The sequence below is a fragment of the Bos indicus x Bos taurus genome, chromosome 5 (genome assembly GCF_003369695.1).
Source record: "Bos indicus x Bos taurus breed Angus x Brahman F1 hybrid chromosome 5, Bos_hybrid_MaternalHap_v2.0, whole genome shotgun sequence".
NCBI classification, from domain to species: Eukaryota; Metazoa; Chordata; class Mammalia; order Artiodactyla; family Bovidae; genus Bos; species Bos indicus x Bos taurus.
Genome location: NC_040080.1, coordinates 51923494 through 51946949, shown reverse-complemented (window position 1 = coordinate 51946949; position 23456 = coordinate 51923494). Strand labels below are relative to the sequence as shown.

Here is a 23456-nt window from a genome sequence, read left to right as displayed (position 1 = left end):
ATGGGATACTGTTGAAACATGCTTGTCTCTCAATCCACAGTTCACTGACTCTGAAATTCCATGCATACTATACAGTCTGTTAATGCATATTAATAGCTAATCTCTCTATAGCTAGAAAATTGCTCTTCAGATCTCCAGTTTGCTTAACAGCTGCCAATCCAAGTTGCCTCCAATTTTTTCCATCCGTCACCAATGTCAGTGAGATATTGAATCGCCCCGAGCCAGGTGAAAAATGTGTTGGATGTTCACTGCAAATCCTGTTCATGTAAAAATAATGTCTGGTCAGCAGTTTTCAAATGGAACACAGGACCACCAACCTTGGAACTGACATGGCAGAAGCACCCTGGGGCAGCCATCCAGAGCAGGCAACCAGACCCACTGAGTCCGAGTTTCTTCTGGAGGTGTCTAGGAATCCACATTGCACCAAAGATGCACTGTGCTTCTGACATACACTGCTGATTGAGAAGCACCATCAGGCTGAGGAGGGCAGGGTGATATGCTCGCAGTACTGCCAGCCACCTCTGTAATATTTAAAATGATAGAGATACTGTTTACTGAGTGCCTGCTGTGTGCACAGTGCTAAGTGCTTTCCTGGTAGGTTCTCACTGAATTCTCTAAACAGTCTCGAGAAGGAGATACTATTGTTGCCCCCATTTTACAGATGGGATAACTCAGACCTGAGGGGCTCAAGTGATCCGGGCAAAATATGCATAGTAGAACATCCTGGTGAGTCTAGAAAGAGAACTGATGAAGCCAGTTCGTCCCAAGGAGGGAGAGACGAGAAGGAGAAGCTGGGGGCAGGAGTTGCTACCCTCTGCCTCAGAAGAGTGTCGCCCTCTGGGAGCCCTTATCTGGATGGGGTGCTGTCAGCCCCCAGAAGTCACTGTTGGCTGGGGGGTGGCGTGAGCCCTTTGAGGCTGCGCAGTGGAGCCCGCCCCTTCCAGCCCACAGTGATTTCCGAGGGTCCCAAAGTGCCAGTAAGCAGGTGCACATTCTTCCTGCCCTCTGACTGTTGCTTTCCCAGGAAACCCAGGGCTGCCCCCCCTGCTCTGAGCAGCGTGGGAGCCACATCCCTTCCCCACCATTGTCCCAGTTCTGGGCCCCCATTCATCGGATGCCCGTCCAGCTTGGCAAGAGCCGCATCCTCAACTCTCTGCCCCTCCCGCACCCTGCCCAGGCCTCCGGAAGCCTGAACAGCTGATGTGAGATGGAAATAAACCCCCTCCAGCCACATCTGGTCAGGCTGAAAGGGGCCCCTTGGCACTGGCACCCTCTTGAGTAATTCTGCCGCACCTCCTGCTTCCTGGCCTCACCATTCAGGTGGAAAGTGCCAGACTCTCTCCCCGCCCCCGCCGCATCAAAGTCCACTGCAGGCACCCTGAGCCCATTTCCACCCAGCGCCAAGCACCCCAGCTGCCGGTCTCTTGGCCTCAGGGCTGATTCTAAGCTCTTCTGTTGCAGCTGCAGGATCTTTGTCAGAAATCCTCCGTGGGAAGATGGGCCGGGCTGCAGGTTGAGGTACCAGGAGGCCCATGCAGCCTCAGCAGCCACTTGTGGCCTTTAAAATTCCTGTCACCCCAAGTCATTCATTCATGCATGCATCTGTTCGCTCCTTCAACAGAACTCTGAGTGTCTACCATGTGCCAGGGACCGAGGATACAAGAAAGAACAAAAAGTGAGAAGTACCTGCCCTCCTGGAGTTTACATTCTAGAAGGGAGAGACACACAAAATGGACAGTGATCAGAACGTTAGAAGGAGGTGTTACAAAGAAGAGTAAGGTGGGGAGCGCTGAGGTTCCAGGGGTGTCTCTTAATAACCACTGATCCTGAGCTTTCCTAATTGCATTCTGGAACTTGTGCAGTCTGGCCCATTCCAGCTGAGGTTTTTTGCCCCCACCCCCACCTGCCTACAGCTCCTGAGCTGAGCAGGGCAGCTGAACGCGAGGCAACTGTGGTGGGCCCAGCTCAGAACAGCCCTTTCAGAGAGGGCTCTTCCTTACGAGCCTCACTGTCCTCAAAAGCCTGGGTGAGGGCGCCGACTGCTGGCCCTCAGGCAAACCCAGCCCAAACAAGTTAAAAAACCTTTTAAACACCATTTAAAAAGTGGGTTTTTTTTTTTTTAAAATAAGTGATAGTTAACATTTGAGAATGCAGATTATGCATAAAATTGGGCTTTCTGATTTTCTCGAGAATTGAAAAGGCTAGGTCCCCATTCCCTCATGACTACATGACCAAGATTTAAGTGGTATCTCCCACACCTTCAGTGGGCCAGGGACTCCCTGCTGGCTTGGAAGGGTATTTGAGTAGGCACTGACCCTAATCCAGGTCACCAAATTTAAACCCAGCATAGAAGAGACGTACCTTAACCACTAGCCTAGGGGGAAAAAAAAAAACCAAACTGCTTGCTTGTTTCTGCCCTCCAAGTGCCCGAGGTTAAAATGCAGCTCAGCACCTTAGCTCACATGTGGCTCAGCTGAGCCCAGCTGGGAGGCTGCATCCAGAGGCCCTCTATCACCCAGGGTCGCCTGCACCCCCGCCTCCCCCTTTCCAGGGCTCAAAAGCCCTCCCATCCATTGCACGTTTTCCTTCTTTTTGCTTTGGAAAGGTCGGGTGAGCTCCTGTAGCGATTCAGTCCTTGTAATTAAACAGGTGACAGGTTGAAATCCTAAGAAACCAATTTCCTGAGGCAAGAGTAGACAATGGGAAAAAGACAGTCTCTTTAGCAAGTGGTGTGGGGAAAGTCAGCCGCATGTAAATCAGAGAAGTTAGAACGCACACTCTTACCATACACAAAAATAAACTCAAACTGACTTAAAGACTTAAACATAAGACATGACACCATAAAACTCCAGAAGAGAACATAGGCAAAACATTCTCTGACATAAATTGTACCAATGTTTTCTTAGGTCAGTCTCCCAAGGCAAAAGAAATAAAGCAAAAATAAACAAATGGGACCTAAACAAACTTACAATCTTTTTTCAAAGCAAAGGAAACCATAAACAAAAAAACAACATACAGAATGGAAGAAAATATTTGCAAATGATACAACTGACAAGTGCTTAATTTCCAAAAATATACAAACAGCTCATACAATTCAACCACAGAAAACCAATCCAAAAATGGGAAGAAGACCTAAATAGAGATTTCTCCAAAGAAAAAATACAGATGGCCAATAGGCACATGAAAAGATGCTCAACACTGCTAATTATAAGAGAAAAGCAAATAAAAACTACAATTAGGTACCACCTCACACCAGTCAGAAAGGCCATCATTAAAAAGTCTACAATTAACAAATGCTGGAGAGGGTGTGAGGAAAAGGGAACCCTCCTACACCGTTGATGGAAATGTAAGTTTGATACAGCCACTGTGGAAAACAGTATGGAGGTTGCTCAGAAAACTAAAAATAGAACTACCATATGATCTTGCAGTCCCACTCCTGGGCATATACCCAGAGAAAACTATAATTCAAAAAGATACATGAACCTTTATGTTCAGAGCAGCACTATTCACAACAGCTAGGACATGGGAACACCCTAAATGTCCATCAACAGCTGAATGGATAAAGTGGTGTACGTAGTGGAATATTCAGCTCAGTTGCTCAGTCGTGTCCGACTCCTTGTGACCCCATGGACTGCAGCATGCCAGGCTTCCCTGCCCCATCACCAACTCCTGGAGGCTCCTGTCCATTGAGTCGGTGATACCATCCTACCATCTCACCCTCTCGTCATCCCCTTCTCCTCCTGCCTTCAATCTTTCCCAGCATCAGGGTCTTTTCCAGTGAGTCAGTTTTTCTCATCCGGTGGCCAGAGTATTGGAGTTTCAGCATCAGCCCTTCCAATGAATATTCAGGACTGATTTCCTTTAGGATTGACTGGTTGGATCTCCTTGCAGTCCAAGGGACTCTCAAGAGTCTTCTCCAACATCACAGTTCAAAAGCATCAATTATTTGGCACTCAGCTTTCTTTATAGTCCAACTCTCACATCCATACATGACTACTGGAAAAACCATAGCTTTGACTAGACAGACCTCTGTTGGCAAAGTAATGTCTCTGCTTTTTAATATGCTGTCTAGTGGAGTACTACTTAGTCATAGAAGAGAACAAAATAATGCCATTTGCAGCACCATGGACACAACTGGAAATTATCATACCAAGTGAAGTCACAAAGAGAAAGACAAATACTATCTGATATCACTTATATGTGGAATCTAAAATATGAAACAAATGAACCTATCTATGAAACAGAAACAATGGACACAGAGAACAGACATGGTTGCCAAGGCGGAGGGGGCTAAAGGAGGGATGGAGTGGGAGATTGGGGTTAACAGATGCAAACTTTTATATACAGAATGAGTAAACAACACGGCCCCCCTGTCTAGCACAGAGAACTATATTCAATATCCTATGATAAATCATAATGGAAAAGAATATTTTAAAAGAATGTATATATGTATAATGAATCACTTTGCCATATGTGCTGTGCTTAGTCGCTCAGTCATGTCCAACTCTTTGTGACCCTATGGACTGTAGCCTGCCTGGCTTCTCTTGCCTGGGGATTCTCCAGGCAAGAATACTGGAGTGGGTTGCCATGCCCTCCTGCAGGGGATCTTCCCAACCCAGGGACGGAACCCAGGTATCCCGCATTGCAGGCAGATTTCTTTACCATCTGAGCCACCAGGGAAGCCTGATTAATACAACATTGTAAATCAGCTATAATTAAACTTCTCAGGCAATGTTAATGTCCATTAATGTGAAATCACTGCTTTCCTAAACCCTTTAAGTTTTGCAACAGGTTCAGACTAGATTCTTTCTTTAAAGGCTCAAAGGCTTTTTCTTCTTTCTTTTCTAAACATAAAGGTTTTTAAGCTTTACAGAACTCCTAGCAGTTCACTAAGCAGTTCGCTAAGGATGTAGCCAAAGACATCGGCATTATGGCTTTCTAGACCTTTGATCTCTGGCCCTACTGGATGGAAAGCCCCCAATTTCAAATCTGAAGACTAGGAAGGTGAAACTTGCCCAAGATCACACACAGATCATCGCTCAAGTCCACTCTGTGCTTTAGTTAACAGCTGCCAACACTGGAGCCTCTAAGACAGTGACCCCCACCTGGGCAGCTTTTGAATCCCCAGGGAACTGGCCACACCCAAAGCAATAGCATCAGATCTCTAGGGTGGGGCCCCCAAGCTTCAGTGGTATTGAAGTCTCCCCTGTGAGCTGCCAGCACAGAGACTCATGGCTCCAGCAGCTTCCCTGGAGATGGTAACTTCCTGGGAGCCTGCACAGTGCAGGGGCTCAGAGCATGGGCTACATGGATTCGAGCCCCAGCTCCTAGCTCCCTGATCTTAAGTAAGTTACCTGTTCTCCCTGTGCCTCAGTTTTCTCATCCATAAGTTGGGAATACTAACAATACCTGTGCCCTAGAGTGCAAGGATTAACGGTGGCTCAAAGAGTGGTAGCCAGTATAAACTCGGGCCTCTTTTCTGCTATGGATGTGGTTTCTTTGCGGATTCCTCCATGACTAGCCTTTTAGGTGAGAGTTTAGGAATTTCTGTAATGAAGGAAAGAGAACAGAATCACAGCAAATCAGATCACTGGATTTTCCTCTCCTTCCCCACAATTCCAAAATTCAACAGAGGAGCTGCCCTGGTGGTCGACTGGCTGAGACTCCGTGCTCTCAATGCAGAGGGACCAGGTTCAATCCCTGTTCAGGGAACTAGATCCCACATGCCGAAACTAAGAGCTCGCATGCTGTAATGAAAAGATCCTACAAACCGCAGTTAAGGATCCCCCATGTTGCCATGAAGATCAAATATCCCACGTGCCCCAGCTAACACCCAGCATAGCCAAATAAATATTTAAAAAAAGAAAATCAACAGGATGATGGCAGTGCCACCAGGACGCTAGTGGGTCCAAGCAGACAGTTGTTAATGACAGGTTCTCCCGGTCCACACACTCTGCTGCCGCTAAGTCGCTCCAGTCGTGTCCGACTCTGTGCGACCCCATAGATGGCAGCCCACCAGGCTCTGCCGTCCCTTGGATTCTCCAGGCAAGAACACTGGAGTGGGTTGCCATTTCCTTCTCCAATGCATGAAAGTGAAAAGTGAAAGAAAAGTCGCTCAGTCGTGTCTGACTCTTAGCGACCCCATGGACTGCAGCCCACCAGGCTCCTCCATCCATGGGATTTTCCAGGCAAGAGTACTGGAGTGGGGTACCATTGCCACACTCTCTGGATGCCTTTAAATTTACCTTTTTCTCTGGGTTTCCACTCCTCTGCATCTCCTCCACTCAGTAAAATAGACCAGCTGTTCCTCCTTCCATTTGGGTTCTTGTGTCTGAAAGAAATTGTAAACACCACAAAAGATGTTTTAATTTAAGGGAAACCAGCCTCCCTTCCTTTTTAAGATGAAACGTAGTAAAGTTTTAAAGACTTTTTTCAAAAAGTCCCTAAATTTGGTACTTCAACTAATTATACTTGCCTTTTTTAACTGTCCAAATTAAAAATAGACAGCTAAATGAGAACGCAAGATACAGCTCAGAGCCTGTAGCCATGGCCATGGTTTCCTAGAATCAGCCTTTCTCTGACCTAATTGATACTTTTGGGAGATCAAAGAGAGGTGAGGGGAGTGGGGGCTGGAGCTGGAGGTAGACCTGGGAGTTGCCTGGCAGCAGATGACGAACTTGATTCAGGCTTCTATAATTAAGACTAGCTCTGGCACAACGTTGTAAAGTAATTTTCCTCCAATTGAAAAAAAAAAGACTAGCTATGAATTGGTGAAAGATGTTAGATTACAGTCCTTTCCTCACAGTATAAAGATGTGGTTCTCAAAGTGTGGTCCTCAGACCATCAGCGTCACCTGGTGGAATGGGCTGAATTGTGCCCACCCCCGATATTTATATGTGGAAGTCCCAACCTCCAGTACCTCAGAATGTACCCCTGTTTGGAGACAGTCTTTAAAGAGGACTGTGTATGTGAGCTCAGTTGGGTCTGACTCTTTGTGACCCCATGGACTGCAGCCCGCCAGGCTCTTCTGTCCATGGGGTTTTATAGGCAAGAATACTGGAGTGGTTGCCATTTCCTCCTCCAGGGGATCTTCCCAATCCAGGGATCAAACCCACATCCCCTGCACTGGCAGGCAAACTGTTACCGCTGAGCCACCTGGAAAGCTCTTTAAAGAGATAACTGAATTCAATAGAGGCCATTAGGGTGGGCCCTAACCCAGTAGGACTAGTGTCCTTATAAGAGGTGAAGAGACAGCAAAGGGTAAAGATACACAGAGGGACGGGCAGGTAGAAAGGCAGCAAGAAGGCAGACATACACAAGCCAAAGAGAGAGGCCTCAGAGGAAACCAGCCCTGCCTGTACCTCCAGGACTCAGAAAATCCATTTCTGCTGCTTAAGCAGAAATGGTATTTTGTTACAGCAGCCCCAGCAAACTGACAACCTGGGACCTTTAATGCAAATTCTCAGGCCCAGTCCCAGACCTGCTGACTTGGCAACTCGGGGTGCGAACCAGCAAACTGTGTTTCAACGAGCCTTCTGGCTGACTACCATGCATACTCGGGGTTGAGAACCATTTATGTGAAGTATTGTTAATACCTGGCAGGAGCCAGCCCAGAAAAAGATGATACATGGCTGGAAGCTTGGGCTGGTCTGCTAAATATAAACTTCCTAAAAGGAAGGCTCTGGAAGAGTCCCAATGGGACCTTTACATGGGACGGTGTGTGAACATGCTCTGTGAATGCTGAAACACCCTGTAGACACAGGTGTAGTGAGGCATGATACTAGTGTCTGGTGAAGAAAGTGACCCTCGGAATATGCCAACATGGGCAGACTGAATCCAACAGTCTCCCTCCTCAACTCAAATTTCTGAGTCCCTTAAGGTTGTGTACATTTTCTGGGTCCTCCCTGGTGGTCTGGTGCAGGACTTCACTCTGCCAATGCAAGGGGCCGAGGTTCCATCCCTGGTCAGGGAACTAGTTCCTACATGCTGATTGTGGACTTCCCATTGGAAAAGACTCTGATACTGGGAGGGATTGGGGGGCAGGAGGAGAAGGGGACGACAGAGGATGAGATGGCTAGATGGCATCACTGACTCGATGGACGTGAGTCTGGGTGAACTCCGGGAGTTGGTGATGGACAGGGAGGCCTGGCATGCTGCCATTCATGGGGTCTCAAAGAGTTGGACACGACTGAGCGACTGAACTGAACTGAAGGCTCAGTGGTAAAGCGTCTGCCTGCCAATGCAGGAGGTGCACGTTCAATCCCTGGTCGAGGAAGATCCCACAGGCTGCAGAGAACTAAACCCATGAGCCACAACCATTAAGCTTGTGCTCTAGAGCCCAGGAGCTTCAACTGCTGAGCCCACGTGCTACAACTACTGAAGCCTTTGTGCCCTAGAGCCCATACTCCACAATAAGAGAAGCTGCTGCAGTGAGACGCCCGTGCAGCTAAAGCGTAGTCCCTGCTCCCTGCAACTAGCGAAGAGCCTGAGCAGCAATGAAGACCCAGCATAGCCAAAAACAAATTAATAAAGACTGTGTACATTTTCTGCCCTAAACAGTTGGAATGGTTCTCCTTTCTGAGAATAAAAGCAATGAGATTTAATCACATTTCCAATTTCATCCCTGCTACTAGGAAGCCCACCACCAAAGGAGATCCTTAATCACAGCCCTCTTTTTTTCCTATTTCAATTTTATACCACACATCTGTCTTTTGTACAAATACTTTTGAGAAAAGAAAAAGAGGGGAGATAAAGGGAGTTAGAGAACGAGAGATTGATCTTGCAGCTCAGATAATTATCAGCACAACAAACCCTCTTTGTAAAATTGATAAAACATGGTTGGAGAAGACACATGTTTTCTGTCTGTGACAAGGGCGTGAACTGTTCCCACAAAGAATGCTCTTTACTCCCTCGTTTTCCTGATGTCCCAGAGCTGTAGGTCCCTTGACTAGATCCCAAACTGATACTCAGAGAATGTTATTAGTTGCTGAAGAGTTGGGACCATTACAAAAGCTCTTGTGAAACTGCTTACGATACAAGTGTGGAAATGACATAACCAGATCTGCATTTTCTTTAAGGTTAGAAACAGTGGTTTATCTGATTACAACTTCTAACCTGCTGTTGGTCCTGCTAACAAGTCTGGAGATAACTGCAACAGCCCAGGCCACCATCCGAAATCTCTCCTGCTCCATCCTGACCGTGATGGCAAAGCATTCCTCTACTCCTTCTGACCCGCCCAGGGCTCTCCTTAATCCAGGTTTCTTAAACGAAGGTTCAAGGGGTCCACAGATAGAGCTCCCAGGGATCCAAGTTCTAAGAATTAATTTAAATTTTTATTTTGTACTCTTGTGTTTTTGACAAAGTTAAAGCATTTCTGGATTATCCCTGGGCCAACCCTGCTTACCTAGTCCTACCATGTGAAATTATGGTACATGTGTTCATTGATGGCCTTGGTGGTACTGTGTAGCTCCATTTTTATTGTTTTGGGCTCATTGGAAATGGGCAGAGACAGAAAATATATAAATGATGTATCTGGACCAAGTAAAGGTCAAGTGATATTACAAGGTGCTGGAATTGATAGTAACTAGAAATGAGAAAGTGCTGGGAGAATTGAGTGGCATATAGAGGAGGAATGCCACACTGCAAAGATGCTGTCCCAGCACAGACAGCAAGTACCTTGTATGGGTTTTTTTTATATAAATTTATTTAAATTGGAGGCTAATTACAATATTGTATTGGTTTTGCCATACATCAACATGAGTCTGCCACGGGTGTACATGTGTTCCCCATCCTGAATCCCTTTCCCACCTCCCTCCCCATACCATCCCTCTGGGTCATCCCAGTGCACCAGCCCTGAGCAGACCTTGTATGTTTCAAGCAGGGCCTTGGTTCCAGTAAAACATCATCATCCATCATTTGAACGTTTGGTCTCGTCTACCTACTCTTATATTTGTGCATACTTTAGTACCATTATACTTTTAATAAATTATACATTATACTCAATAAATCTACACTAGCTTGAAATCATTTTCAAATAAGAAGTTAAGAACCTCTTTGGTGGTCTAGTGGGAGAGAATCTGCCACTAATGCAGGGGACACAGGTTTGATCCCTGGTCTGGGAAGATCCCACGTGCCACAGGGCGACTAAGCCTGTGTGCCACAGCTACCGGGCCCGTGCTCTGCAACAGGAGAAACCACTGCAGTGAGACGCCTGCACACCACAGCTACAGAGCAGCCCCCACCACGAGTGAAAACCCGAGCGCAGCAACAACGACCGAGCGCAGACATACATTTTAGAAAGTTTAAATAAAAACAAAATATTTTATTTTAAAAATTCAACACTAAAGGCCTGGGTGAGTTTTTCCCTCTGAGAAGCAATTGCAAATGTGTCTCAGGACTGAGAGTATACTTATTCTCTTGATCTGCGCCCCCAAGTCCTCCTGAGGGGAACTGTGCTGCCTCATTGCAGCAGGTGCGCCATCGGCCACCTAGACTCTGTGAAGGAGGAGGAAATGGAAAAGAAAGAAACCACAAATACCACATTTCAAAGCCCTTCTGAGTTATTTTCTGTCTCTGCAACTGGATATAAAACGACGCCATGGTATAGTTTCCCTTTTTCAAGGCTTTGTGGTCCTGAGTGCAGTATTAACTGACACGCTGCCTCCCTGGGGAGTCAGACAGCCATAGAATTGTCTCCAGCTGAAAACAACAGAGGGGAAAGTAGGAAGTCCCCCCGTTTCTCTGCTCATTTGGCCATTCACGGCCTTTAAACCTGTCCAATAGTGATTTAAATGGACAAAACTGATGCACCCTTTCCCCCTCCTTTTCCTTCTATTTCTTTTAGAACAGTTCTATTTGTTTTTTCAAGTGGCATGAATGCTCTTCTTAAGGTGATGAATACATCTGTTCAGAAGTCAGGATGTGCAAAAGTCAGAGTTTTAGTGTTCAAAATAAATATGAATTGAACTTCATGACCTAGGGTTGACCTGCAACAAAAATCATAGAGCTGGTGAAATGTCTATGTGAAATTTCTGGCCTCGTATTTTTAATTTTTTTCTTCTTTCATAAAGAATGAATTGCCCCTGGGTACCATACCTTGTACCTGAACTAGACCTGATCTTATTTTCTAAATGCTGAACCATACTTTGCTTGATTTAATCAACGTCCCAGCAGGGTAGGTGGCACTGTTCCAATTTCGCAAATAATAGAACTGAGGCTTAAAAAGTTAAGGGTCTTGCATAGGTCTTCTGATTTCAGGTCTCACCTACTTCCTACTTAGTGCTCTAATACTCTCTTCTGATTCTTCTATGTAAAAATATGATCATGTATAACATTACCCACTCTTATACACTTATATTTTATATCAATTTGCTCAAAGTCATAGGCTGAAGGCCTGGCTCCTGTATTAGTTCCCTAAGACTGCCATAACAAAGTAGCACAAATTCACTGGCTTACAGTAACAGGAATTTATTCTGTTACAGCTCTGGAGGCTAGAATTTTAAAATCAAGGTGTCAGCAGGGCCATCCTCTCTGATGGCTCTAGGGTACACTCTTCCTTTCCCTCACCCACTTCTGGTTGTGGCTGCCAATCCTGAGCATCTCTTAGCTAGTAGACACATCACTCCAGCCTCCGCCTCTGCCATTACATGGCCTTCTCTCTGTGTCTGAGTCTCTGCATTCTCTCCTTGTAAGGACACTAGTCATTGGACTAGAAACCACCTTAACTCAGTATGACTTCAGTTGAATTGCATCTAAAAAAAAAAAAAGCCTATTTCCAGGAACTCCCCTGGTGATCCAGTGGTTAAGACTACACACTCCCAATGCAGGGGCCTCAGGTTCAATCCCCAGTCAGGGAACTAGATCCCACATGCTGCACCTATGAGTTTTTATGCCACAACTGGGCTTCCCAGGTGGCGCTAGTGGTGAAGAACCCTCCTGCCTATGCAGGAGACATAAGAGATGTGGGTTCAATCCCTGGGTTGGGAATATCTCCTGGAGAAGGGAATGGCAACCCACCCCAGCATTCTTGCCTGAAGAATCCCATGGACAGAGGAGACTGGTGGGCTACAGTCCATAGGGTCGCAAAGAGTCAGACACGACTGAAGTGACTTAGCACACACGCCCGCCACAACTAAAGATCCTGGAAGTGAAGCGATCCCAAGGGCCACAACTAAGACCCGACGCAGCCAAATAAGTATTTTTAAAAAAACTTATTTCCAAATAAGGTCACATTCCGAGGTCCCTAATATAAGCCCTTCCCAATTGCCCCATGCATGTTCCAAAATGAATTGTACAGACTGTGGTTCAGAGTTGGAAATGCAAGGTCAGCTTCCTGTATGCCACTCAGGCCCTTGGCTCTACTGATTCAGTTTAGAGGAGGGAGTTCCCTGATCCCTCTGCATTCCCAACTCTAGACCACCCCCAGTCCAGCCTGGAGGGGGCAGACCTCACAACATACATTTGAGTGGATGGATCCGTGGCTCAGTAGATGAATGTGGCAGAGAGGAAAAGATCAAAGGTAATACATGTAAATACCCACATATTTTGCTTCCAAATGATATAACCCAGACAGACTGCCTTATGCACCAAAGCAAATATACTGATTAATGTAACCCCAAAGCCCAGAATTTGGGGGTCTGGTTTCAACAACATATGGACCTGGGTATTCAGATGATGTCCCTGGAAATACATCCCCCTGTCTTTCTGCTTATCTTTCCTCAGTCCCCTTCATTTCCAGTCTAGTGCTCCCTGCATGGTAGCCCTCCTCTCTGTCCCCAAGCTCCAGGCTGCATTCTCTCAGCTCAGCAGCGTGAGAGGGCAGGGAGCAGAGAATAAAGGCAAGCAGGTTCCCAGAGGAGAATCAACACACTGGCACTGAGAAAGCAAAAAACGATAGGTGTGCACAGTGATAGGTTTGCATAAAAATTGGATCCCCTTGCTTTAAGATAGATCAATCCAATTCCAGAACTCTAGGCTTCTGTCCTGCTTTAGTCAAGAATATGGGAGGACTGGACATCAGATTAGAGTGGAAAGTGGGTAGCTTTGGTTGCCAAGCAGGCCTGAGTTTGAATAGTGACTCTCTTACTGTGTGGTCTCAAGCTAGTAACAATCTCTTTGAACCTCAGTTTCCTTTTCTTTCCAGCTGGACTTTCAGCTCCATAAGGGCAGTTACCTTGTACTTTTTCATTACTGCAACCCTATTTGGTGGCAAGCTATTTGATGTTGTTCAATAAATCAATAATGGTTCAAGCTTTTCAAGAAGAGAAAAACTCTATATATGAAGCTCTGGTACAATGCCTGGGATGTAGAGGGTGATGGACAAGTTATATGTTGATTATTATTATTACTCTCCAGAGGAAGTACAGTGGAACAGAGAACCAGAACAGCCCTGACAGCTGATAGAGAACTGGAAATGGAGACAGGCCATCTAGGCTGGCAGTGCCAACCTTGGTGGCCCAGGTTGGCCATCGTGGTTGTGGACGGTGGTCCCGTATCAACATCCCACACCAAGTACTGATCTCTTATCCCTCTTTTGTCTCCCCTGCAGTTGGAGCTCTCCAACACGGCAGTCCTGCATCAGATGCGGCGGGACCAGGTCACCGACACCTGCCGGGCCAACAGCGCCATGAGCCGCAAGCGGCGGGTGCTGACCCCCAACGACCTGAAGCACCTGGTGGTGGATGAGGACCACGAGCTCATCTACTGCTACGTACCCAAGGTGGCGTGCACCAACTGGAAGCGGCTCATGATGGTCCTGACCGGCCGGGGCAAGTACAGTGACCCCATGGAGATCCCGGCCAATGAGGCGCACGTCTCGGCCAACCTGAAGACCCTCAACCAGTACAGCATCCCGGAGATCAACCACCGCTTGAAAAGCTACATGAAGTTCCTATTCGTGCGGGAGCCCTTTGAGAGGCTGGTGTCCGCCTACCGGAACAAGTTCACACAGAAGTATAACACCTCCTTCCACAAGCGCTACGGTACCAAGATCATCAAGCGGCAGCGCAAGAACGCCACGCAGGAGGCCTTGCGCAAGGGCGACGACGTCAAGTTCGAGGAGTTCGTGGCGTATCTCATCGACCCTCACACGCAGCGCGAGGAGCCCTTCAACGAACACTGGCAGACGGTCTACTCCCTGTGCCACCCGTGCCACATCCACTACGACCTCGTGGGCAAGTACGAGACGCTGGAGGAGGATTCCAATTACGTCCTGCAGCTGGCGGGCGTGGGCAGCTACCTGAAGTTCCCCACCTACGCCAAGTCCACGAGAACTACTGATGAAATGACCACAGAGTTCTTCCAGAACATCAGCTCGGAGCACCAGACGCAGCTGTACGAAGTCTACAAACTCGATTTTTTAATGTTCAATTACTCAGTGCCAAGCTACCTGAAATTGGAATGAAAGTGGGGGGAGGGTGTGGGCGGGGAGAGGGGAGAGAGAATCGTGCTTTTTTTAATTTAAGATTTTTATTTGTCGAAAAGAATTATATGGATATTGGGTTATTTTGTAAATTAATATTTCTTTGGGGATTGATGCTGCGAGCAGCATGGTGAGAATTATTTAAATCCTTACTAGGGAAGGACGGCTGTCTTGGCAGGGGACTAGGATGGGTGTCCTTGTTTTTTTAGACGTGAATCCCATGACACTGTCTCAGAGGTTTCTTTGTGTTCTGGTGAATTCCATGAATTGTGCATTCCATAAATTCTAATTAAGTTATTTATAGTTATTTAAACATGGTCTCTGTATAGATTTCTTTGGGGGGGGCAACAAGATTTTAATGTCTTTTCCGAAGAAATCTATGTTTTCATTCTGTGCTTGCAAACAGCTCCTGCAGGGGCATGAATGTTCTCCTTACTAACCGCTCAGAGTCACTGTGATAACCATCGTGCTGTCTATTGATGCCACCATTCTTAAAATTCTGCTGGAAATAAATAGAGCCACCTTTGCAAGGGACTGATTCCAAAACTGATTTCAGTCATGTCATGCTAAAGAAAAGTGATTTTTTTTTTAATCCCAAGGAGAAAGCTGATTGTGGCTTCCCCCCCACCAGAATTAGCAATCTGGTAAAACAGGCTTTTGTACAGAAGTTTTTAACTGGCAGTGCCAGTTGTGATGAAGGTGAAGTGGCTGTTGCTTTACATGCAACACGTATTTATTGAGCAACTACTATGTGCTAGGCCTAATTCTAGACCCTGTGGGTAGAGCGTTGAACAAAATCAATAGTCTCAGCCCTCAAAGAGCTTTACATAGACATGCTGGACAATTAGCAAACCCCTGGTATCCACAGACTTAACCTGAGGTTTGGACTCTTCATGGACAACCCCAGGAGTATCGGATCCCTACAAATTCACATTTTTTATGGTCCAATTTGAAAACCACATGCTTGAAGCAGGCCACTTGAGTAGTCCAAGCTCTTTGCCTAACACAAGAGGTGACCAATTCCCTGTCATGTGCCCATTCCAGTTTATTGGTAATATTTGCCTTTAAGCCCCAGAAGAGATTTTCCAGGCACGGCATGGAAGAATGCTGTAACTGATTAGTGATGTCTGCCTTGTTGAGGGAAAGGGAGATATTTGCCAACCGCCTCCTCCTGTCATTTCCAGCGGAGCATTCAGGTCTCCGCCTACAAGTGTTGTTTTTCTACTCTTTGCCATGTAAAAAAAAGATTGAAATTTTGTGGCAGGACTCCGACATCGGAAGATTTGCAATGGCCTGGTGTTTCTACTCCTGGTGAGGGTCAGAGGCAGACTGTACACACAGGCACAGGCATACCCTCTCCCATGTCCTCCAGAGGCCAAGAGACCATCAGCGCCTTCGAGACCACCAGCAGTGAGCAGCAAGGACCGCCTTCTGGGATGGTAATCCACGCCCCTTTCCTCTGGAAGGCTGGAAACACTCCATTTCCTGTTCCTGGCTAATTAACGCCTGCACATGCTTCTCATTTCCGAGGCCATGGTTGAAGTTGGAGCCACCTCCCTCTTACAGCCAGTGAATGAGTTGGTAGCAGAGACTGTATATAATAATAATAATGATGATGATAGTGCTAATAACAGGGGGTGGGGTGGGGGTAAGTTTTGCTTTTTTGTTTTTTTGATTCAGTGTATAGCACAGAGGTGAGAATATTCTAAACAAACAAAAAATGAGTAATTTATTCACAGAAACTATTAAAACTGTATCAGCAAGCTCACAGCCAGCTCAGTGAGCAACAGCTGCCATGTCTCACTGAGAAAATTATTTTATTGAATGTGAGTGAGGCATGCACTGGAGAGGGTGGCCGAAGCTATTTATAAAATGTTGTATACCTTCTTCCAAGCTCTCTCTCCCCTTTGCGAAGGGCACAGTGACCATAACCTTGATGGATAGAGATGTATGCAAGTAGAGTGAGACTTCAGCTCTCTCTGGTATTATTCCTGGACCCTATGACCAGGCAGGGGAAACTGTCCTCAGAGACAAAGCTTCTACTAATGAAAGAGGTTTCTGGCATTTCCTGATAACGTGCTTCAGAGAACACAGGTTCTCCCCAGACACGAGTTGGTGTGATGCAAAACAAGGGTTTTGTGGTCAAGTGTCTTTGGGAAACAAAGCTAAGTCCATTTCCTTTCTGCAGGACTTTTCAGAGCCTTGATTGTGTGCTGTGTCTTGTAAATCCCCAGGAGCATCACTGATTGAGTCCGTGGCATTTCCTGACCTTCCACGATCAGGATGCTGTATTTTACAGACTATCTCACAGAGCTAGCATTGCACTGTGTAGGCTTTGGTTAGGTTGTTTTAGCACATCTGAGGTCTTCTAGGATAAAAACTGCTTCCCTCACCCCTCCCCTCCAAAAATATCCAAAACACAGCAACAATAAAGCAACACCACTGTGCCCACCTGATTTATTATAGCAGTGAAGGTACTTTACCAAATGAATTCAATTTTTGCCTAAGTGCAATGGTTCTAATTCTGGATATTACATGGGCCACAGTTCCCTCCCTGCTGCAGGGAGCAGAGAAATCTTGAGTGGTGTGGACAGAAAGGAGGGAGGGGACACAAAGCCTCGGCTAGACCCCCAGCACTCTAGCTTAAGATTGCTCAATGCAAGCTGACTATTCAACCCTTAACGAGTGCTTCTTCAATTCTATAGTTTGGAATTGTTCACTATGTCCTTTTGTTTTTTTAAGTGGAAATTCACACAGATTCCCCAAGCTTTGTGTTTCTGCGTCTCATCCATTTTTTGATCAGCTATGATGCCTTCTTTCGTCTGTCTTCTCCCTCTAGTGAGGAAGAGTGTCCTTCAGGACCATACGGCAGTGTGGTTCACCCACGAAGGGCTCTTTCTCCTCCTGTTTTGTGTTCATAGTTTATTTTCTAATGCCATAAAAAACTTAAAATAGATTCAACCGTTTTTGCAGAATGTAGAAAGAACTCTGCGTCCTTGGTTAAAAAGAATCCATAGGTGAAAACGTGCCTGGAAAATAAAAGTTCTTGGTTCTTTTGTTCCTTTTTTTTTTTTTTTTTTTTTAAGAAAACTGAACATGCTTTCTGTTGCATGCTTAGCTGGAGAAAAGTACAGGCAGGTGTCCCATCTCCCAGCGACTTTTCAAAGGTGCTGCCTTGTCTTCAAAACCAGGTACAGAGTAGCATTTACAAGGACTTTCCTGCTTAACCTGTCCCTTTGGTTGGACAGCTCTATTAGCCACAGGGTTTGAATTCCTGCAGCTGCTCCAGACCCTCTCCCATCTCTGCCTCCCCAGCTGGTCTGGGAAAAAGGACAGTCTGCTGACCTGTGGTGTCTCAGAGGGAAGCCTTCCTTCCCACCTGTCCACCAGGTGAGTTTCACTGTCCTGCCTGTTCACGTGGATGGCAGAGGATCGCAGTGGACAATGGAAACTTCATCAGACCAGAGTCCTGGTGGCGAAGGTGTGGAAACACCAGGGTCCAATCCCTGCTGGTAGAAAATTCCCAAAACAAAAGCTTAGCTGGTGGGGTCTGGACCAGTGCTGAGCTAGTGATTGCAAAAGTCCTGATTCTAAGCTAGCCAGATGCTGAGGGACTGTGTCCCTGGTGAGTGGGGCTCAGAGCAGATGTCTCACAGCCCAGCCCTCCCCTCCACATACACACATGTGATCTGAGCTGCCCTGCTCTGTGCGATCCTGGGGACCAGAGTCCCTTTCCCCTTCGTGTCAGCAGGACTGACATCACTCCCACAAAGTCCCCACAGCCAGTATTTCCTCCAGCTTTTTTCCATCACAGCCAACTGGACCCTACGAACAGGCGGCAGGATCTTCTTCAATCAGCTTGACTCTCGGCCGTTAACAGGCGAATTTCAGTCTGCTACACTTTGTCAGGCACAGAAGGGGCAGCCCGTACTGTTTTCTTATGAGCAAGCTCAGTATGGCGTATGGACCTATAATTTAACATCTTTGTGGATGGAGTGTGATTTTTTTTTTACATAGTTGTATGCAGTAGAGGGCTTATAGAAAACTCTCCCTGTATCTTACTGTACTGTTCAAGAAAGCTGAATTCCACATTGCCAACAAAAGCGTGAAAATGTTCATGAACCTTCTTCCAGGAAAAGCCATTCAAGCCTGATTATTTTTCTAAGTAACTTCAATTAAATTGAAGAAAAAAAGAAGCTTCTCTCTGTGTATGGTCTGTTCATGGCTCATCGACATAAGACTATAGGGGTGGGGTGGGCTGTGTTCCTTAGCATGTGGGGGGCCCTGCTCGTGTGTATCAGAGGATAGAAAGGGAGAGACGGAGACGCTGACCCCGCTGGCAGCCTTGGCCATGGTAAGGACCTCCACAGCCCAAACCCTGTCTAGTGGATGAACAGAAGCTTCATTCCTGTAGAGGAATGCACTAGAAGGCCCACCCTGATCGTATAGACTACCATCCCCGTGAAAAACAAGGAAACAGGCCCTGGAGGGCTAAAGGGTGTTGATGGCAGAGCCGATATTCCAACGTGGGTTAACACATGCCTTCAGAGTCGTGGTGCTTGGGACTTCCCTGGTGGTCCAGGGGCTATGACTCTGCACTTTCAATGCAGAGGTCCCGGTTCAGTCCCTAGTTGGGAACTATATCCCACATGCCACTGCTAAAGATCCGCCATGGCCAAATAAATAATAAATCATTTTAAAAGGGTTGTGGCACTCAGTGACATGACTGTCCTCACTTCAGAAGTTGTAGACCTTTCCTTCAAAGCCCTATTTTCCCTTTCCAAATCTGCTGCTTTTCTGACATCCTACACAGCTTCTTTCAGTCCCGTTAATGGCTATTTTTAGCTTTACTGATAAAAATTATTTATATGCCAAAGAAGAAATCATCTCGAAGTTGCAACTTTATTGTACCCTAATTTTAAAAAATGTATCATGTAAACATTTTAACATGAGAATACTGGATTAAAAAATATATCCTATTTTTTCAATCATGCCAGATATGGGGTCTAATATGTCCATTTACCAGCGGGTTGTTAACACCGGTGGCCTGGCTGCCTCCCATTCCTGGTGTCACTGCTATCGTTGCTCTGGTTGAATCTGGTTGGGAAATGTCCCCATGGAGCTTAGTTTTCTTAAACAAATGGGAAACGTGCTTGCTCTTTAACGTGGTGAGTGAATATGACTGTTTTGGCCTGTCCCTGTCTTGTTTGGAACAATGTAAATCTCAGTGGGAAGCAAGACTGAGTAAGGACACCCCCAGTCTTAGCTTACCCGCCTTAGAGTAAGACTAAAATGCCCTCTAATGCTTATTTCTGATGGTGCCACAGGTGTCTTCTGGGTGATGAGGCAGAAACCAAGCAGCCTTTGGCCCAGGACACTGCCAAGGCCCGAGGTTATTGCCAATCCCCCGCCAAGTGAGCAAAAATAACCTCAGGCAGAATCATGAGTGTCTGATGCCAAAGTGTCCTTTCTTGGCAAGAGCTCTCCTTTCTCAAGTGACAACTTCCCTACAATTTTTGGTATTTAAATCACTTTCATAATGGTAGGTGTTAATTGACATTGTTGTGTCCGACTCTTTGTAACCCCATGGACTGTAGCCCACCAGTCTCCTCTGTACATGGGATTCTCCATGCAAGAATACTGGAGTGGGCTGCCATGTCATCCTCCAGGGGATGTAATTAACATTAGAAAATACAGTTTCATTTCAGCACCCAAAGCCATTTCAAATATTTTCTCAGAAAGTCCAAAAAGACGAGGAACCATTAGACAAGAATGCATATGGGGGTGGGGGTAGGTAGAAACCCAAGAGAGTTGGATGGAAAACAGCCCTCTGGGGGAATCCCCTCAAGGGACAATTCTGATCCCTGCTGACACACTGTGGGTCCTTGGGACCCTGGGATGACTTACAAGATGGTAAAGACTGATCTGGTTTACATTTACCATAAGGAGTTTATCACACATCTTGTTTCTGGGCTGATGGACATTTCCAGTATAAAACTTTTTTTTTTTTTTAAAGCGACATTCTAGCAAGACTGACATGAGAAAAAAAAAAAAAAAACAACCTTTCCCCTGGCCCACAATCCTCTCCTAGCAGCAGCCTCATCCTCACATCTTAACAATCCATAGACAGAACAGTCAGAATGGAAGAGCCTGCTGATTCCAAATACCTGGCTGGCGGTGAACGGTTCACAGACACAGGGCCTCAGTCTCTTCCCCTTTGAAACAAGAAAATCAGCAACATCTGAATTATGCCAGAGTTGAGGTTAACAAGAACCCCTCGTGGAAACATACACATTACCATATGTAAAATAGATAACCAATGGGACTTCTGTCTATGACTCAGGGAGCTCAAACTGATTCTCTGAGACAACCTAGAGGGATGGGATGGGGTGGGAGGGAGGGGACATATGTGTACCTATGGCTGATTCATGTTGATGTATGGCAGAAACCAACACAATATTGTAAAGTGATTATCCTCCAATTAAAAATAAATTTAAAAAAAGAAACAAGAACCCCTGAGGTCACTAGCCCCAGTTCATCCACCAAGGAGTTGTTTGCAAGCTAGAGGTAATCGTATTCAGTTTGGACCTGTTTCCTTATCAGTAAAATTACAAAATTGAGCTCTGTGGTTTTTCAGTTTTAGGGGGAAAAAAATGATCCTCAAAAATTTGTTGTGTGCTAACCACTCATGTAAAAATAGATGAAATGGAGATACTGTGAGGCCCAGCTGAGCCTCTTCTGTAAAATGCCTGTGGACCTCCAGGGAACCCTAGGGTTCTAAGAAGCACCCTTTGAGAAGTCAGATGACCTCATTCCTTCCAGCATTGACATTCTCTAATGATCTACCCAAATCCTACTCTGTGACTCTCTGTGGCTTTACACCAAAGAGGTCAATTTGCAATTAGATGGTACCATGAAAGTAAAAACTTTCAAAACCATAGTTAAGGCAACAGCATTAGAATGAGATTAAGATGGAAGACATAAGGAGGGGAAAAAAAGGTAGAAGCAGCTGCAGGAAAGAAATAGCTCACACCCAGATTTAAGGTTGGAGACCAGTTAACCCTTCTCTTTTTCAATGGTCTACCAAGGAAGCACAGGCCCCAAGTTTTCCTACAAATCCCCATTAATTAGAAATACAAGAGACTGGAATGGAAAACAGTCTCTGTATTAATCTGCTTTTTATTTTTCAATGTTTGTTTTTAAAAATAATAGAGCATCTCGTTATGGGAGAATAACAAGGGCTTTGAATTTCACATTGGTTTGGACAAGCCCGCAGCTAGAGAAGACCTTTTGTGGCTGCATCCAGCCTTGGACCTTTACCTGATAGATCAAGCCAGAAACAACTTTGTGCTTGGAAGCAAACTGGCAACAGGATGGAAGAAAAATGCCTAAAGAAGAAATGAAGAAAGAAGGGGCTCTGTCTACAGGAATGATACCTGTATACTGAGCTTCTCTGTACAATGAGCATAGATTCAACTGCAGGTGCCTTGAAATTGTTGGCTTTTCATGTAGTCTTTTCCAAAAATAATTAGCTTCATAAACAAAGTTGACCATAAAAGTGACTAACTTCTATTAATTTACATAGTTTACTATATGACTTGTAACGCATTAAATGTTTTCCATTTAATCCTCACAGCAACCAACAAGGTAGATACTTTAAGATAGGGTTTTTTTCCATTTTTAAAAAGCTGAAGTATGGTTGATTTGCAATGTTGTGTAAGTTTCTGGTGTACATAGATACTTTCCCTCTTTTTACAGATAAGGAAGCAGATGGTTAGAATACTTAGATAACTTGCCCCAAATTACTCATTTTATAAGTGACAGAGACAGGATTCAAATCCAGGTCTGGTTGACTCCCTAGCCTATTGGAATCAGTATCACTGATGGGCCAACAGGGGAGAGGCCCAGAAGTGTGAATTCTGGGAATGATGATGTTAATAAAGAGACTTTAAAACTTTGGCTGAAGTGGCAAAAACTCAATTAAATACAAGCAAAGAGAGGATACAACAAAAGAGCTGGAAGACTAAAAGGGTAAATTTCAGACTTAAAATAGTCACAGAAAGCTAGATGATTCGTCCAAATAAATTAAAATTCTCCCTGTGTTGTCATAGGAACAACTCAGTTCCCCTCCTGTTTCTCCTTCCCTCTCACACCACTAATCACTCTCTGACACCAGATGTGGGGAACTTTTTCCCCACAACAAGCAATTCTCTGTGACACCAGGTGAAAAACTGAAAGTTGCTCAGTCATATCCAACTCTTTGCAACCCCATGGACTATACAGTCCATGGAATTTTCCAGGTCATCATACTGGAGTGGGTAGCCATTCCCTTCTCCAGGGAATCTTCCCAACCCAGGGATCGAACCCAGGTCTCCCACACTGCAGGCAGATTCTTTACCAGCTGGGTCACCTGGGAAGTCCACAGCAGGGAAGACTCCAGATGAGCACCCTACAATTTAACTCAATTCTGACACTATCTGCCTAGAGATAACAGCAGACCCCACAGGTTAAGGGCTCAGTCCTACAAGACAACTCACCCCTCACCGCAAGTGCAGGCTGTCACTTGTGCTCCTGACCAGTTGGCTATAAATCAAAGGTTCCCACCACCCCTTCCTCAGGTTTAATTAATTTGCAAAAGTGGCTCACAGAACTCAAGAAAACAGTTTCTGTATTGTTTATAAATTTCATACGAAAGGATACGATAAAAGACACAGGTGAACATCGAGATGGAAGAGATGCATGGGCAAAGTGTGGAAAGGGGCTCAGAGCCTCCGTGCCCCACTTTGAGTGCCTCCACGGGTTCACCAACCCAGAAGCTCTCTACATCCCACGCTGTGGGAATTTTTAAGGAGGCTTCATCTCATAGGCAATGATCAATCATTAGTTCCATTTCCAGCTCTTTTCCCCTTTCTGGAGAACAAAGGATGGGGCTGAAAATTCCAACCTTCTAATCATGACCTGGTCTTTCTGGTGACCAGAGCCTCCACCAAGAGTTACCCATTAGAACAAAAAAGACATTGCTATTACCCAGGAAATT

At 45.7% G+C, this 23456-nt stretch overlaps 1 protein-coding gene and 1 long non-coding RNA gene across 3 annotated transcripts in view; one reads left to right on the top strand and one right to left on the bottom strand.

The window, feature by feature from the left end:
* The window catches only part of CHST11 (carbohydrate sulfotransferase 11), a 266692-nt gene extending 248077 nt beyond the window's left edge, over positions 1-18615 (top strand). For both annotated transcript variants that reach the window (XM_027541920.1, XM_027541921.1), the window contains exon 3: positions 13547-18615. In XM_027541920.1, the coding sequence (XP_027397721.1) occupies positions 13547-14401 (855 nt within the window). In that variant the 3' untranslated portion in view covers positions 14402-18615. The remainder of the gene's footprint in view (positions 1-13546) is intronic.
* LOC113892713 overlaps positions 1-23456 on the bottom strand; it is a 60904-nt gene that overhangs the window by 4050 nt on the left and 33398 nt on the right. The window contains exon 2 of the long non-coding RNA XR_003511112.1: positions 6246-6331. This is a non-coding gene — a long non-coding RNA (uncharacterized LOC113892713). The remainder of the gene's footprint in view (positions 1-6245; positions 6332-23456) is intronic.